Here is a 17521-nt window from a genome sequence, read left to right as displayed (position 1 = left end):
CACGCTGCTTCGATTAGTTTGTCCACTAGTTCTACGAGTTGTTGTATTAACCTCTTCACAGTTTTGCCCATGCATGCGGATGGCTTTCGTACTGCTTTGCTTGAGCCTGAAGGTGTTAACTATAACTCCTCTTCTACATCGAGGTCTTCTTATACCTCGATTAAACAGCAGGCGTATTTTAACTAGAATGTCCTATCTTTTACAGCTTTAAAATCTATTGTTTTGCCCCTAGAAGGCCAAGCGAGAAATAATCGCCAAACTTTATTGTTATTATTTTTTTATTGCCCAAATCATGTTTGCACATCTACAACCAGCGTGTTATACATTTTCTATGTAAAATGATAAGTTTTTGTGTTCAAAAGAGCATTTCTATTACCTGGGTTGGTTTCACCAGATACTTTTGTGCGAGATCCCTTTTCTGTAGAAACCGTGATAGTTAGTAATATCAGTTGTTAAAAAAAGGGAATCAAAACCATGGAGCTAGAGTAGGTTTTGTAAATTCTAGGTCTACGAAGAAGAAAACCAAGAGCATCCATTATGCAATTACGGGGATAAGGGTGATAAGTATCTTAACTCAAATCAAGAAGTTGATCTTTTTGTGGGAACTGCATCAGTCGCTCTCGTGCAATCACGTGGTAGATGCCTCGAATTTACCCATTGATGATTTTTTCGAAGTGACCAACTGTTTCACGGATAAGGTTTGCATAATTTGCAGATACCGGCTACAATAATATGTTGGACAAGGCACGCCACAGAGCATTGTTTGACCATGCAATCAGAAGAGTGGTTCCACGATTTCTTTCTTTAGAAAATTGTGGTACTGCTGTACGCAAGGAAAAAGAGCTTGTTGGTCTTTGATCACTTCGTGATTTGCTTAGTTTACTGCTCAGAAATATCTTAAGATGGGGCTTATCATCATCATTATCACTTTATTCAAATATGATTGTATTTCATTTGAAAAGCAGTACAATAGTCCGTTGCCTAACATTACCGAATTGTATTGGATACTTAGCTGGTGTTGGAGTTTAAAGTTGTAACGTTTCATGCATTGATCGAGGTCCATCAAACTCTTTCTGTTCGAAATTTGTACCGATTCTATATTCGATGCTGGATGAACATTAAGACTCTTTCATTAAAGACATATATGACATATAGTTTGTATAACTAGCAAAAACACTTGGTAATTTATCAGGTATTTCCACGACGTGCGTGATAAGCAGAGCATTCGAGATATTGTAAAAAATGTATGCAGATAAAATCAATAAAACATTTGTGATAACTTATACGGTAGTTCAATTCATTTAGATAGAGAGAAGAATTTCAAGCTTCATGCTTCAATCGAGCGCCATCAAACTATCATATTGAAGCAGGTAGGTGGAATTTTATCCTTACCGATTCTAAATTGGATGCTCACGAGAAACAAATGATTGATTTCTTTTCCCTCGCTAAGAATATTTCCTATGTGGAAATAAAAAAATTATACAGTAAATTTCTAATCTCTTAGCACTTGCGCGATAAACAGGGCATTCGAGATATTATTTAAATGAAGATAATGCCTAAAACATTTGTGATCATTGCAAATTATACAAACGTATCGTCAACCGTTGTTTCAATTTCCATTTGTTCAACCAAATCATTGTTGACATTTGGCTGTGTTGACGCTGAAGCTGTCGGTTTTGCTGTCAAAAAAAACAATCCATCTATTGGTATCGTAGGGAACAGTGCAGTGTCATCGGCGAGTAGAATATAATTTTGAAACAGGGTAACGGTGTAACTTGGCGGTGCTAGGGTTCTATTTTCTTTAATTCACTTGTGCCATTGGGCTGTGCAGACTTTTGTGTGTGGAGTGTTTTGTATTATCTGAGCAGAACAATAATGTCGTCAGCTAACCAGAACACCATACTAGATTCCTTGCGGCTGAAATTGCTTCAAACACATTTGTGTGTAAAAGCGATCATCATGGTAGGCTGCGATTTGGGAAGGTAGTTTGCATCCAGCTGTAAACATGGGCATCTTATTTCCATTTCGTTGCAGGATATCCACAATTTTCGAGGCACCATCGAAGAACTGGAAATGTTAAACGAAGCGGGCCGGGAAAAACTTGCTGAACTACGAAAATGCATCGAGCAGTTTGGAGATCTGGCAAACGATGCAAATGACAGAACTTTGCTGCAAGAGGTCGAGAAGCATCGTTCCCATCTGTTCAGGTGAGTGTGGAAGCAACGTTAAGAAAGCATATCGGCTGAAAATATCGTTACTATTTCCTTTATTGAAGTACACAGCATGCGTTTTGGAATGCTAATCTTTCCAAGCTGGTGGAGATCTCGAAGGCCAACAAGGAGGAACTGTTCGCCTTGCGGTCGGATACGAGTAAGGTACGGTCGAAAACGGTACGCCGCTCGGCGATAGTGATGCTGTTTGAAAGCAACATAGAATGGATGCATTTGATCTCACAGCAGCTATTCGAGATTATACAAAAGTACAAGAAAACGCTGCATTTGCTGCACGTCAATTTCCCGAACGCCCAGGACGTGGCCAATGAGCAGGAGAATCTGGCCGAAATGATTGACCTGTCACGAAGGTTGCTGTGGAAGCACAGTCGTCGCGAGTGCACCGATAAAATATTGGCCGCTTTCGGACTTACACTCTTCCTAGTCAGCGTTATTTATGTTTTATCGCGTCGATTGTTCTAGAGGTGAAGTTTTAGCAGGGGATTGGGTGTTCGCTGTGACATGATTACCACGATTTTAAGTTTGATTACTACGTCTGCCAGCAAATTGTTTGAATGTGGGGGATTATATGAAAATGTGAACCTCCAAACTATCCATTTAATTAGATCTCATTCGATGAATTGAAAGACTACACTCCTTATTTATTTTACTACGTTTTCGTTAAAAAAGGCCTTCAATTAATAAATATAGGGTGTCTCAAGCATACAATAAATCGAAGAATAGGGAACCTTAGAAGACATAGGGCGTGTGCAAGCAATTAAAAAATATGTCTCACTTACAGGAGAATTTTTAATCAATCATAATTTAATAACATAAGTACCTGATGCGAATCTACGTTATCAAATGTGACTGTGATCATAGCCATATTGTATTCGATAAGTAGCTGTGGTAGGAGTTAGAAGATCTTACGCTACTGTTAAACGTCGGTCATGTTTGAAAACATGCATGAAAGCAATCGACTGATATTTTATTTAATCTTACTCTTATTATACTAATGAATTATAATAAAATTACTACGCTACTTAATTCATTTGATAGATTGATTCCTAAGATTAGTTAAAGTATGTATAGCCCTCTCAAGCTTTAAATGATTCATAGCTCCAAACTTATGAGAAACTGGTCGAATACCATACCGGAAAATCGTCAAGCTTCCGGTCGAATAAAACGGTTGTTTAATTTATATAGGTTTTTAACTTATATTAAAGGCTTCGGATCTAAGACTAAGTTTTGGAAATGGTAGTTCGAAACGGTAGCTTGCAAGAAATTCACACTTAGTACGGGCAGAACGGTGCTGCTGGATAGGGCGCGCGGCCCGGTAGCGCATACGGTGCTGGATTCACCACCCTGCAGATGTCCTTGTAGTCGCGCCCCTTGGCCTGCCGCTTGTGCGAGGAGGTTGGCGCGCGTTGGTGGCCTCCGTAGCCGCCGCCACTGCTGCTTCCACCGCCGTAATAGCCGTACTGGTTGCTACCGTAGCCACCGCCGGAGTAGGTCGGCTGGTAGGCGGCAAAGCCGAACAGCTTGTCGAGCATCACCGGCGAGGCGCCGCACGGGAAGCACTGCAGGATGGTCACCAGCAGGGCGAACGCCATCATCACTAACCGGCGCAGTGTGTACATCGTCGTGCTCGTGAGTGGCGTTACCGTTTTAATTGATGCTAGCGCGGCTGGAAGGCGATCGTTAGCGGCCACCGCTTCACACCTGCGCTCTGCAATTCGTGTGGAATTGGAATGTGACACCGGCGTGACTGATTGAAGAATAACACCGTACCGCAGCACCAAAGGTGTGAACGAATGGCTGTGTGTTTATTTTTTCACGTTTGATTGTTGTCGCTGCCGTCGCTGGACCCCGCTGTTCACAACGTGTTTGCACTGCTGGCCGTGTTAAAGTTCTGCTCCTGGGCAGCGTGTTGGAGCACACCGTGCGCCGTGTTCTTCTAAGCGCGCGAAGGATAGACGTCGCTCTGTGCGATGGTACCGTATGGGTTGGCGGCTTTTATAGGGATGATCACGCGGCTGATGGCTGTGCGACGCTGACGGCTGATCTCTCTCGCAAGCGCGATCGTGCTCACCGTGCTCGCGCTATCGCTATCGACGCTCCAACCTGATCCTGTACGCTTTGCCCGCCGTCCTAGCGCCAAATTGCTGAAAGTCCCGCCATTCCCGCGCTCCGGGGATTCCTGACGCAGACACTTGTTCTTTGTGTAATTTTCGTGTGCCTGTGGGTCCGAGGGCGGCAGACGAGTTCGACGCAGGCACCGATGGGGAAGGGCTAGAGAGAATAGCAGAGAGCGTTCGGTGTGAATCGGAACCGAAGGTAAACGGCTCCGGGCCCCAGAATGGGTCCAGTTATCAGGTGGTGCAGTGGGCAATTCTGCCGTCCGCCGGAGTGCAGACGCACGAAGAGTCAATCGCAACGGTATCGGTATTGGACGGTGGAAGGGGATGAACTTACTCCGGATTCGTTGACCCTGAAGCTTGACCGTGCGTTGACCGCACGGCTGGATGGGTCACCCCGCCAGGCAAACCGGAACACAGGCCCCACTGCACAGTGGGAAGCGTCGCGACCTTTTTGTTTTGTTCCTGCTTGAACGCACCCCCTTTCACCACGCGAACAGCTGTTCGGTTGCGTGTGTTGCGCACGAGGATATTGACTTCTGTGGCCGTATCATCGCTGGTAGCTTCGGGCTGTGCGTGCGCTAAGATGTGAACCTCTCCTCGGGCTTTGCCAAATGAAACGCACTGTGGTCTTTGCGGGACAGCTTGGTCCAGTTGGCGGTCCAATACCGGACAGCACTGTGACTGGTGCTACACTAAACGAACTACCATGTGGCACTGTTGGGCATGCTGGTCCACCATAACCAGCGCATCTGGGGTAAAAAGGGAAGCGAAACATAGGAGGAAAAAAACATCATGGTACCGATGGAAAGGGCTGGCAAAACGCAGGCATTAGTAGTAGGAGTGGGAGCTTTTCCTACTCGAAACCGAATTCTACGAGAGCTCCAGGCACGAGGAAATGCGCACCGTGGCCACCTTCACCATTCGTGCAATACCATTTCACGATACGTTCGTTTCTCCTCGCGCCTTCCGCTTTCCCTACTGGCAATCAAACCGGCGGCAGCAAACTTCCCTTTCATTTGAATCTGGTAGTAAAAGGCAAAACCAGGCAGGCCAGCCAGCGTTGCCAGCCCCGGGGGAGCGTTATCGAAAGCTAGGTCCGGAAAATGGGCTGAACGTAAATTTACTAGCTCCATTCTATCGCTTCGTATGGGGGAAAAACGTATGTATTGCATGCTGGTTTTCGAGCAGCCGCGCAGTTCGGTGCCCTTGAAGCCAACCATTTGGTCCATCGTTTCCGGGCTGCCCTCAATTCTGCGCGTCCGAAAAATACGGCGCTCTTGATCTTGGAACCCGAACGGAAATTCACAACAAAATATTTACTTCCCAACCCCCCTAGCGTCAATGGCCACGTGGTGAAGGAAGGGGTTGGCAGTGTAGTGAGAAGAAGGGGGAGGGGGGGGGGGAGTTGAAGGACGCTAATGCAGGCACGACTGGCCTACTATCATCCGCTCTCGGAGGTGTTGACCGTTTCCAATCTCCGGTCTCGGGGTTTGTTTGATAAGGTTCGTGCGCTCACGATCGCTTGTTGTCCGACTTTTCACGGTCACCATGCACCACCACGCGGAGAGCAACCAGCAGATTGTCGATGTTGTTTGTCAGGCTCACAAATCTTAGTAAAAGAAAAAAATCAATCAAATCCAGCTGCTGCGGTTGGCGCACGCTAAATTCGCAAAACGCCTTTCTAAACCAGTGTCTCGGTTAGGAGGCTAGCATTGGAGACAAACAGAAGATTCAACATTGCACCTCAAGAACAAGTCTGCTGTGTGCAGTGGAGCAGACTGCAGAGATTGTTTTCCTAGTCAACAAGCCCTTCGTACGACACACTGCACTATAGGAACAATGCGCACATGTAACGGGATGAAAACAGGAATTTTACTATATACTTGTCATTACAATCATCAATTGAAAAAATAAAATAAAATGACAAGAAAATTATCACTAAGGATTCTATCTATTTAAACCATTTGTCTTTTTCCCATTGTAAAATGGAACGTGAACTACAGCTATACGCTTTTCTCATTATGTCAATATCAAAGCATCTCGTGGGACGTACTCAAAACATAAAATTTCGATCCATAATGAGCGTTAGCATCGTTAAAAACGAGATACAACCAAATGTTTGCAGTCATACGAAACGTATCTTAAAGTTAAAATATTTGAAGCAACTTTTAATGGTTTAAAAAATGTTAACAGAACTCAATTTATTTGAAGAGGAATTAATTGTAACTATAATTACTTACACATTAATTACGGTATTATCAGGGTTGTCGCATTACTATCTTCATCGAGAAAAAAAGGAAAACTTCAATAGCTGAAGTTGGTAAAAGAGGTACATTTATAAAGCACACAAAGAGGATCAAACATAATCAAATACTTCGATATAGGTTCAGCTTTCAAATTTGTATGCGAAAAGCAGGAAAAATTGCGAATTTTCCGACATTGTTACCACCCCCCGGGTCCAATGTGCAGCCTGTTGTGCAGCTGCGTGCATTCCTCGGATAACGGGTCAACATTTTCGGTGGATATGCAGAAGAGGAGGGGGGGGGGGGGGGGGGGGGGGGGAGCGGATACAGCGCATATGGCCCAGAGCGTGCCAATAGATTGGCGAAAGGGTCGCGGCTCGCGCACCTCGGCGCGCTTATGCTGCGCAGGCCGAGAGATATATGCATTATGGTGGTAAACTAATAATAAAAGCCCGAACAAGAATAGAGCAAAAAAAAAATAATGAAAATCGGAAACCGGTTCCCAATTTCCCAGCTAATGCTGCCACCTCTCCCCTTCCAACGCACGCCGCCCGCCTTACGGATTACCCACTCAGGTGGGGGGGGGGGGCATTTTTTACTTTTTCTTTCGCCTTTCGTCCTCAACATCGAACCACCGTACGGACGGTTCGGTTGCACAAAAGGCCTGCGTGCCCTCAGCCACCAGGACTGGTTAGTTTACAACCGGCCGCGAAAAGCCACCGGTACCCGGCCACGGCCTGGTCCACTGCGAGTCCAGTGACCGGCTCGTATTAAAACGAAATTAAGCGTTGTAAATGGTGATTACAAGTGCGAGGGCCCGCTCGGCACCGTTTGGCGGACGCTTCCATCTGGCGCGCGCGTGTTTGTAAGCCCTCCTAACTTCCTAACCGACGATCCATCTCCAAAAGGGAAGGGAGAGGGGGCCTTGGTCTGCAAAATGCATCCACCGCGGTACGTTTGAACTATTTCTGTACGCGACAAGTAGGATCAACTTGTAACCCTACTTGCTAACGAGTGGAGTGTCGGTACAGGAGACCAAAATGGACGGAATAGTTCACACCGTCACACTGTGCGCGTTCAGGTACGCACTGCATCATGGAATAATGAATTAATGAAGCACAAGCAAGAGAGCTGGAAAGGGCGCACGAGCGCGAGGGAGAGGCAGAGCGAGAAAAACAAGAAACAAATCACCAATTAAGCGCAGAGCCGCAGAACCGAGGGCGTCGCGATTGTAATTACTAATCTCGTTTTTGGCCCAGGTTAACGATGGCCATTTAACTGCCCACTCGTCGTCGTTGGAACGAGCTAAAGCGTAACGCGCCGGTTCCTTTCGTAGCTGAAGCCGGTGTCTCGTCTGGCGCAGGCATATTAGAAGGTTGGTTGGGCACAAAAAAAAAGCAGCACACGTAAAACAAGAACGAAAATCGGGAGCACGCGCTGTGAAGTGACAAACCGTACCCGCACGGGGAATTTACCCGGCCGTCACCGGAAGGACCGGGATGAGTTTGCCGATGAAGAACACCGAGAAATCCCCCGCCCCCGTGGCGCATCCGTAAAGCGAGTGGATTGTCCGCAAAAGTCGCAGCATAAACTTCCCGGGCGGAGGGAAAAGAACAAACCCAGTGCTCCATTACGATTCATTCTTGCGCCTGACTAATCAACCGGGGCGGACGGGCCATAAAACTGTTCGAGCATCCATCAGCCACGTCCATCCGTTCGTAGGCTTTAAACGACACCGACTCCTCGCTCCATCCCCTCCCCTCCACCGCACGGGCACGCGAGAATGATGGACGATAGGTATGAATGTCAAAGAAAATGCTGTGCCTTTGGGGGCACATCTGCAGAATGAATGATACCGGAATCGCTAAACGCGCGCTCGGAATCCCGGGGTAGGGCCTTCCCGAGAACTTCCCGCGCCCTACCTGGCCACACACCCGTGTGACGCAACGCGGTTTTAGTGTTTTTTTTTTTACAGTAATGAAAGGCACGCACCTCGCTGCATACTGATCGCGCCACAAACGGCGCAGAATTTGTATTCTCGCTCGAAGGGAGGATGCGTGACTCGCTGGGAAAGACAGCATTTTCTAACAATGGTACCATTTGGTTTTATTAATCCGTTCGATTTTTGTTCACAGTCATCGATATCCATCCAGCGCGCAGGAAGGAAGTAAACGTTTCGTCTGCATTCGAAATCACAACATAACGCACAAAGCATACTCTAAATGGGGGGGCTGCTGCAGAAGCTACTCCGGGGGTTATCGTAGCGATTGCCCTACTTTCTGCCATCAAACTGCTTCTACCTGGGAATGAGTTCAACCCCGCGGGCATACATTTTTCTGCAAAGAAAGTACATATAACATCCCTATCCTTGTATCGCATCTGGATTAGTGGATTTTTTGCTTTGGACTGCTCTTCTAAGCTGCTAAGAACGTAAACGGTGAGTAAACAATACACAGTATCTAAAGATGTACTAAACGGTTGTTGGGGCAAAATTCAGTATCTGAATCAGGTTCATCCTTTACAGCACGATTGGGTAAAGCAAATACAACCACGGGGCGAGTTCGAGTGTTTGGGTTGGGTTTGCTTTACGCACTTGGTTGAAAACATGTACGTTTTTTCTAGTGGAGTTGAGAAAAAAATTAAACCTAACTATTTTCCAATAAAGGGTAAACGACACGCTTATAAAGTACGCTTTTAGTTACCTGATAGACAGTTCGTTTCTAAGGTCTCTTCTGTTTACAACCCGGTACAGGGTTAAATTATGCTAAACATGTGTATATTGAACTCAATATTTGTGTATAAAAATATAAAATATATAAGAAAACAACTTCAAACATTTTGGTTCGGAGAAATTAACTAAATTCAAATGGAAAGCAAAATGGTTGATGGTCTAGGACACAACTTTGATGCGAAGGTTTGACATCTACGGCAATAGCGTTCCTTTCTTCGATGAGGTTTTGATTGTGATAGGAAATTTGATGACGAGAGTAGCTTGATCTATCCTCCTGAAGGGGTGTAAATTTCCTGTACTTGCTATGGAGAGCACTCACTTCCACAGTTTGATCACTCCGTCCCGGCTGCTCGAGACGACAAACGTTTGCTTGGACGCGGTGCGGCACATCAGCAGATCGCTGATGACGCCATTGTGCCCGTAGCTCGGCATCTCCGGGCCCACCCGGTACTCGTCATCCACCCGACCGAGGCCGCCCTCCGGTCGTCCTGAAACCCGATCCGGTCCACCGCCGGAACCGGCACCACCACCACCACCACCACCACTGCCGGGGCCTACAGGGAGGCAGCTGGTGCTGGTGTTACTGCTTCCGGCACTGCCGACATTGCCGCTCCCGGGACTGCTGCTACTGGGATGGTTGTTGTTGTTGTTATTGTTGTTACTGTTGGCGCTGAGAGGATTGCTGTTGCCGTGATGATTGTAGTGGATCTCCGAGATCACCTTGGTGCCGTCTATCAGTCTCGACCTTTGGCATGAAGCGAAAAGCATACATTAAACAAGGGGTCGGCATACATTTCCCAAAAAGGGCCAGATAAAACGATAAAGAAATAAACCGAAAGCGTGAGTGAAATATCACAAAAGATGATTTAATATTTTCAAAGTAGTACTAAACCCTTTTTAATGGAGTATCATCTTTGTAAATAGAAAAGATACATTAAAAAGCAGTATAAGATAAAATATTTGAAATTTTATCGTTAAACTGTTGCAAACATCTTCATACTTAGTTTCATTGTACTTTGATGTTTTCCAACATATAAATTTTGGTTCGTTGTACTGTTAATTAATTTCTTTAATTGTACTTGAAATAAATTCTCTACTTAAATAATGTTCAAGTATTTTGGTTTTGCTGACTCTCAGTAGTTAGAATAACTCAGGTACGAGAAGTTTTCAATGTTGAGAGTCTTGCTTTATATCGCACTGAGTATAAAAACTGTATTTCTTGAATTAAGCTATTTTGGCTGCAAAGTAAACAAGTGATTGCCAAATAGTCCGACAAAAAGTACACAAGGAAGTCACCAGATATGAAACACTTCGTTCAACAATTTTAATCTTCAGTTTTGGGAAAAAACAAACCTGACATCGTGACATCGAGCAAATCCAATAAAAAATTCAAATGGGTTTTTGTATGAAGCACTAAAATTTTTTTACGGACCGGATAAAATCAGTAAGCGGGCCGGACTTTGCCGATCCCTGATCTATTGCGCGGGTATCAACGTTATGATGGACGTTGAAACATACGTTAAATTAGATTATAAGACCCTTCCTGGTGAACAGTTGTACACGGTTCGTACTGGAAACATTATTCAAGATGAAAAAAGAAATAGTTTGACAAGCAATTTACGTTAGAGAATGCTTGCAACGACAGATAAGGAAGATAAAAGGGGAGTCCATCCGGGACACTTTCTTTTCGATACCGAACACAAGTAGAGAAAACATGTGAACATTTTTAAATGCTCGAGTTCACTCGCAAGTAGAGAATAAAAAAAAAAGTCAAGTGTTCAAAAATCGTATTGATTGTCCTAATAGAAAGAATTTAGGAAACTCGGACTGAAAACTGTTGCAGCAAAATCTGTACCCAAAGAGCTCCAATAAACTGTTCCCAAGGCGAAACCCATACCAAAATCTTTAAGTTCTTGCACACATTGCCAATGTTGGCGCCAACTTTCACTGCCAATATGCAGATTCTATAGTATCGCCATCAGTCGGAAAAGTTTGCAACCAAATCTTGCTCAACCAAAAAATTTTGGTTGCAACCTCGCCAATGTTTGACAATTCAATATTACCTAGTACAGAAATGGTAAACAAACCAGTATACCAAGCATAAACAACCATTCGCATTCAAACACAACTGGTGTTGTTTATTTTTAATGTAAAAACGAGTATAGAATGAAATTTAAAACAATGTTGTCGTCGCCAACTTGTCGACAACTTGCGCTGATACTTCACACATGAGCAATGCCTTCTTCTTCTTCTTTCGATATGCGAGTCGGGGTATATCCTCCTACGCTAAGTCGAACAATTTGTTCCCTTACACGTAATCAGAGGCGTACCAACTCTGTCCGAACTCCTATGAAGGGGCTCGTCCTTTAGGACCGGCTATAATAGCCATATGTCCACCCGCCGTCCACGGGAGGGATAATTCCTTCCGTTGTCAGGACACAAGAACTCGTGGTCCGCTTGATTGTCTCAAACGGCACGAGATGTGCGGCAGCTAGGATTTGTCTGACCTGAGCTCCAGCTCGGCGTCACCACGCGGTCGTGCCGTAACCTTACTTTTCCGCTAACCCTTTCAGGAAACTTATGCACTGCTAACATCCGCTCTGATGCACTACCGAACTAGAACTGCGATGAGCAATGCCAAGGTAAGCTATTCTGACAGAAAAACAGAGGTTGTCAAGTATTGCTTTGGTATTACCTTGGCAGGCATTGCTCAGGTGTGCAAGAGTTTTTTTGAGAGCCCTGACAAAGGCATATTTGCAAAAACATGTCAATGCAGCAGACTCTATAAAAACATTTCAAAACTACTGAAGAAAAGTATCTAAAATCCTCGACAAACAGTCTGTGCTGAAGCTAATAAGAAGTGTTTGAGCAAAAGTTCCCATCGAAAGCAATGAACATCAATTTCGATATTGCATGACCGAACAGTAAAAGGAAAAATTGGTTTCCTCTCAAAACAACGTCGTATCAGTTCGTATGTTTTGATTGAGAGTTCTTTTCGCTAATTGCGTTCGATCTGTTCTGCAGTCCGCTGACAAATTGTTGACAAATAAACCGCGAGATAAATGAACATTAAACTGTTTTGACATCCAAAATGGTTGTTTATCGATTGGGATTCATTATAAACTGTTAGTTAAGAAAAATAAACATTCTTAACTGAACAGATAAGCAGCTTTCTTTCTTTGTAGGCATGTCAAGATCGCAATCCTAGAAGAAGTGCATTTGAGTACCGGGAGATGGTAAAAGGTAATGGCATGGAATGGTTTGTTTGGAAGTGAAGGTTGGTGAAGCTTACTCGTAGCTGACGTTGATCGGTGTGTAGTCGCGGGCGGAAGGCACGATGAGGGCGCAGTTTTCGATGTGCACCGGGTCCCAGTAGCGCAGGCGCTGGTCGGTGCCGCCGGTGAGCAGGAACGGGTTGCCGTCGACGACGCCGGGCAGCAGGGCGCAGACGGAGTGCGACGAGGCGTTGCTGTTGGAGAGGGGCGGGCTGGAGCTGGCCCAGTACGCCTGCTGCCGGTGGCCGGTTTCGATGTTCCACACGTACACCTCGTTGTTGCCCTGCGAGGCGGACACGAGCCAGGACGATTCGGTCGGGTGGTGCGTGACGCGCCGGATGCGGGCGTCGTGCGGGTGCTTGATCTCGGCGATCGGCAGCTGGAAGCGCAGATCCCAGCAGATGTGCCGGCCGCTGCTGGTGCCGACCGTGAGCCACGAGCTGGTCGGATCGATGCAGAACGTGGTGATGACGCCGCTGCGCAGGTCGCTCTGCAGGCGCCAGGCGCAGTCGGGCATGCGGATGTCCCAGCCGACGAGCGCACCGTACAGCGTCGCGTACACGATCACGCTCTGGGCGCCTTGGTCGAGCGGGTGCATCTCCACCACGGGGCCGTCGTCCGCGGGCTGGCAGGGGGCGCCATCCCAGGCGCCGTCCGTCTCGAGGTGGCGCGCCTGCTGCAGCGCCATCTTGCTCGAGTTGGTGTCGATCTTCAGCAGCAGCAGTGTGCCGTCCTTGCCGGCGACCGCCAGCGACTGGCCGGCATCACAAGCGGCCACCGCATGTAGCGGCGTGTTGGCGTGGTACGACTGGCGCGACTTGTTCACCGACTGCTGGCCGTCCAGTTTGTTGCAGTCCCACAGCCGCACGGTACCGTCGATGGAGGCGCTTGCGAACAGCGCACCGACATGCGGTTTCAGCGCCGCCAGCCGGCTAACGGCCGCCTTGTGTTCCTGCAGGTGCGCCACCGCCGTCCCGTTCATACGCCAGCTCGGCGCGAGCACCGGCGAGGCGTGAATCGATTCGCGCAGCTCCCGTTGCCGCTGGAAGGTGGCGTAACGGGTGCGCAGCTTCGTGACGAGGGCGTCCATTTCGAGGCGACAGTCGGACAGCCGCTCCTGGTTGCCGGTGGCACGCTCGGGTAGACTGTACTCGACCAGACTGAGGCTGGGCACGGTGGCGGGCGTCAGAAGGGTCGGGGGGACGGTGGCTGCGGACGCCAGGGGTTGCGCCATTTCGCCCACGGTGGTGCCGGGTGAAGCCGGCGAGGACGAGTGCGAATCGATCGCGCCCAGCATATGTTGCCAGTCCTGTGCACTATCCGATTCGCTTTTCGTACTCGGGCGTCCAACACCACCAACTCCTACAGCACCAGCACCCCCACCACCACCACCACTACCTTTCCCAGGCTCGTGGGAAGCCCCCTTGATTGTTCCTCCACTGCCGGCATCGCCACCGCCCGCGATCACCTTCGTGCCGTGGTCGACACCGAGCGGCACCTCGTCCATCACGTCGGGAAAGTAGTCGAGCGAGATGCGACCGGACGGTTGCTGGGCGGCCCGGGTTTCCGCCTGCCGGTATCGGTGCAGCTTCACCAGGTGGGCGCTCATCGCGAGCAGCTGCTCCTCGATCTCGTCGGTAAGCAGTTCGGTTTGCAGCCGCCGGAACAGTTGCTGCACGGTCGCGGACTTTTCCTTCTCGGAAGGCAGCGGCTGCTGCAGGCCGGTGGGGGTGGCGGAGGCGGAAGCGGCGGCCGCGGCGGCAGTGGCGGTGGCGTCTCGTCGCTGAAGACGTGCTTCCTTGCGCTCGCGCAACACCTCGAACAGTGGTGCGATGTCGGGACCGAAGCGTAGCACCGTCTCGTAGATGCTGCGCGGTACCGGCGGGAGCAGACTGTCGTGGAGTAGCTCCGGGCAGGTGATTTCGATCAGCGGCTGGCGAAGGTGGTAGGCGATCCAGGGGCGCACCTTGCACTGGACGTCGATCGAGGTGAGAATGCGGGCGGCCGTCGCTATCAGCTCGACGATCTCGTGCCGTATCCAGAGGTTCGGGTGGCTCAGGTAGCACGCCGCCTCGCCGATGAACTCGATCGTGGCCTGCTTTTGGATCAGTCCGAGCTCGATCAGCAGGGTCGTCGCGTGGATCGCCTTGGCGATGACGAACTCCTCCGGATCGGTCAGACCCTGCTGGAGCAGCGGCAGCAGCATCGGTGCGCAGTGCCACCCGATGTACGACGACACGCCGACGATGCTGTCGAAGAACGCACCGCGCAGGTTCCGGTCGTCCTTGTCGTTGAGAAACGTGATCATGTGCGAGAGGATGACGTCGTTCGCCTTCTGCCGGCCGAAGAACACGCACAGCTTCGTGATGTCCGACACCATGAGCGTCTGCTTGACGGCCGACTGGGCGTCGGTGAGCAGCGACAGCACCGTCTGGTGCAGCATCTCGTGCAGCGCGCTCAGCTCCGCGTCGTAGTGCGGCACCGGGAGGTTCTCCGACGAGCAGTTCTGTTGCGATTGCTCCAGAAAGCTGACCGCCGTCTCGGCCAGCATCGCCACGTTCCGGGCGTACGTGATGCGCACGAAGGTGCTGCTGTCGACGGCGAGCGGTGCAATCGAGGGGAGGATGTACTCGGGGAAAACGTTCGCATCGCTGCGCGGTAGATGGCGCACCAGTCGCAGGCAGTGCGTGAGGGTGTTGAGGGCGCACACACGCACCCGGGGTGCCGCATCCTGCGCCAGGTGCAGTATGTACGGCAGGATGCGATCGAGTATCGTCTCGGAGGTGGTGTTTTCCGCTAGCGCCTGCAGGATTTCCATCGCCAGCAGCTTCGACTTGCAGAAGCTCAGCCCGCGAATGCATGCCGTCACGACGCCGGTGATCAGTATCAGCCCGTCGTCGTCTAGCTCGCACGAAGCGCCCGACGCGGTACGCTCGTCCTCCTCGCCCTCGGGGTCGCTCTCGTTCCGCGCTATCAGTATCTTTATGATCTGCCCAATGTCGCCGTGCAGACGGGCCATCTTTTCATCCGGCGGCACGACTGGCACGGTGGAGAACATCTGTAGGTACGACTGCAGAAACGAGTAGAAGTACTCGGGGAACAGGCGGCCGCGCTCCTGGTCGAGGTACAGCTCGGCCGACTTGCGCTCGCGCGGATCCAGACTGAGCATCGAGCGGATCAGCTCGCGCAACCGCTCGCACTCGATCCCGTCCAGGTGCTTGCTGACCAGGTCGACGTCACCGCGCCGGTAGGCGAGCAGCTGCGAGAACTCGAACGGTGCCGTCCCCTCGGTCCACAGCTCAAGCAGCGCACAACCGACGGAAAAGATGTCCATCTCGGGCTGCAGCTGGCCGGCGTAGTACTGACCGTCGCCGACGAGCGGCCCATCCTTCGGCTGGATCGATTCGCCGCTCGTCGAGCGCACGAAGCGCTCCGGTGCGATGTAGCACGTGCGCCGCCGGCTCGTGTCGAAGAAGTAGCTGTAGTCGGCCGGATTGTCCTCCGGCAGGTAGGTGGGCTTGAACGAGGCAAAGTCCGACAGCAGCACCCAGTTCCACGACGTGATGGTGATGTTCTCGAGCTTGATGTCACCGTGGCAAATCTTCTGCTTGTGACACTGGTGCAGGGCGCACAGGATTTGAAACGTGATCCACTTCTTCTCGATCAGCGTCAGAAAGGGGCGCGTCGACACGCGATCGTACAGGCTGTGCTTCACGTACTGCCGAATGATGAGACACGATTTCTCCATCGTCTGGAAGCAAGTAACAAACAAAATGAACATCAGCTATTCTACTCCCTCACACCACGTGCGGGTCCTCGGTTAACGCGCGACTTACCAGAACCTTTTGGAATGGTAAACAGTTAACCGCGTTTGCGAGATGCTTTCGGATGTACTCGATCCGCTCCAGGTGCTGCTCGAGCGGCAACGATGGATCGTGGCGCACGAACACCTTCACCACGGCCGGCCCTTCGTCTACCTTCACTTTGGCCACCTTCATGAAGCGCGTGCTGCCCATGCTGGAAAGCGAAAAGCACAAATTAATGCAATCGATTCGCATAAACACGGGCACCCGGCCTACCTTTTCTCGAACTTCAGATCAAACTCGAACGTTCCCGTTAGATAGTGCTCGACGGGGAAGATCTGCGATGGTGCTAGCGCAACCAGCTGATTGCCCATCTTGTCGCTGTGTTGGCTCACGCACAAAGTTCGAATCACGCACCAACAACTCAATCGCACCACCGAACCAGGTATCACATATGTGATGAAATATGTTAAAAAATAGAAAAATAGACGTTGCTCTGCTGTGACTAACCAGAGACAACGCAGCGTACCAAAAGCGGAGCGACCCAAAGATACACGGGCCAGAGTTTGCTCACACTGCACTTATCTGCTTTTTGTTTTTGTTTGTAAATTGTCCATTCATTCCAAGGCGATTAAACAATACCAGGTAACATCGGTTGTTTTGCTTTGCCCTTTGACACTTCACGCTGGTGAGGTGTGAGAGCTTCACGGACGTGAGAAGTGAGAAGCGCCAAATAGTGAGAGATTGGGCACTCGAGTGAGGATCCTTCATTATTCTGTCAGAACTCGGGATTCTGTTGTTATTCGTGTGAAATGCAGTGACATTTTTTTTACAATTAAGTACGTTGGCACCGAATTTCACTTGGCGAGCTAGGTGGTCACTCGTGTATGAATAAAAATCACTTCTGTTTAAACCATCAGTCGAGTCGGGCGCCTACTGATATTCTGATGTTGTGAGTTCTGAGAAGGTTTTTGAAAGTGTTATTCTTTAATTTAAATTATAGAGACTTTGACCTTCTTGGTCATTCATCGCTTAGTTTTTTAAAGTGAATTTTGCGGCCATCCTTTACAAAAGGAATTATAAAACAAATGTTAATACATTCCTAAAACGAGACTACA

General features: G+C 49.1%; 3 protein-coding genes across 3 annotated transcripts; 1 reads left to right on the top strand and 2 right to left on the bottom strand.

The window, feature by feature from the left end:
* The first annotated feature begins 1552 nt into the window (after positions 1-1552).
* LOC131291122 (vesicle transport protein SEC20-like) lies at positions 1553-2693 on the top strand. The gene is made up of 4 exons (XM_058320313.1): positions 1553-1601; positions 1913-1962; positions 2035-2207; positions 2276-2693. Exons 1-4 carry the CDS (start codon positions 1553-1555, stop codon positions 2691-2693), a joined length of 690 nt encoding a protein of 229 aa, XP_058176296.1.
* Positions 2694-3502: 809 nt separating this feature from the next.
* On the bottom strand, positions 3503-3850 carry LOC131291348 (uncharacterized). Its single transcript, XM_058320549.1, has one exon. It carries the CDS (start codon positions 3848-3850, stop codon positions 3503-3505), a length of 348 nt encoding a protein of 115 aa, XP_058176532.1.
* Positions 3851-9623: 5773 nt separating this feature from the next.
* On the bottom strand, positions 9624-16777 carry LOC131290885 (phosphoinositide 3-kinase regulatory subunit 4). The gene is made up of 7 exons (XM_058320071.1): positions 16680-16777; positions 16437-16617; positions 14375-16351; positions 14089-14314; positions 12618-13959; positions 10023-10070; positions 9624-9842 (listed from the first exon to the last, which is right to left on the bottom strand). The coding sequence occupies exons 1-7, from the start codon at positions 16775-16777 to the stop codon at positions 9641-9643; spliced, it is 4074 nt and encodes a 1357-aa protein (XP_058176054.1). The 3' UTR covers positions 9624-9640.
* Positions 16778-17521: the final 744 nt, after the last annotated feature.

Source organism: Anopheles ziemanni, chromosome X (assembly GCF_943734765.1).
Source record: "Anopheles ziemanni chromosome X, idAnoZiCoDA_A2_x.2, whole genome shotgun sequence".
Taxonomy (NCBI): domain Eukaryota; kingdom Metazoa; phylum Arthropoda; class Insecta; order Diptera; family Culicidae; genus Anopheles; species Anopheles ziemanni.
Note: the sequence above shows the minus strand (reverse complement) of the source record. Positions and strands in the feature narration are given on the sequence as shown.

What these genes read in the sequence shown, in the direction of transcription:
- LOC131291348 (XM_058320549.1), bottom strand. Translation starts at nt 3,850, where the DNA reads ATGTACACACTGCGCCGGTTAGTGATGATGGCGTTCGCCCTGCTGGTG.
- LOC131290885 (XM_058320071.1), bottom strand. Translation starts at nt 16,777, where the DNA reads ATGGGCAATCAGCTGGTTGCGCTAGCACCATCGCAGATCTTCCCCGTC. An exon ending in GATGGACGAGGTGCCGCTCG is followed by an intron (nt 13,960 to 14,088) that starts GTGTCGACCACG and finishes GTGCTGTAGGAG; the next exon opens with TTGGTGGTGTTGGACGCCCG. An exon ending in ATCTCGGAGATCCACTACAA is followed by an intron (nt 9,843 to 10,022) that starts TCATCACGGCAA and finishes TGGTGGTGCCGG; the next exon opens with TTCCGGCGGTGGACCGGATC.
- LOC131291122 (XM_058320313.1), top strand. Translation starts at nt 1,553, where the DNA reads ATGCCTAAAACATTTGTGATCATTGCAAATTATACAAACGTATCGTCA. An exon ending in TTATACAAACGTATCGTCAA is followed by an intron (nt 1,602 to 1,912) that starts CCGTTGTTTCAA and finishes TACTAGATTCCT; the next exon opens with TGCGGCTGAAATTGCTTCAA. An exon ending in CATCGTTCCCATCTGTTCAG is followed by an intron (nt 2,208 to 2,275) that starts GTGAGTGTGGAA and finishes CCTTTATTGAAG; the next exon opens with TACACAGCATGCGTTTTGGA.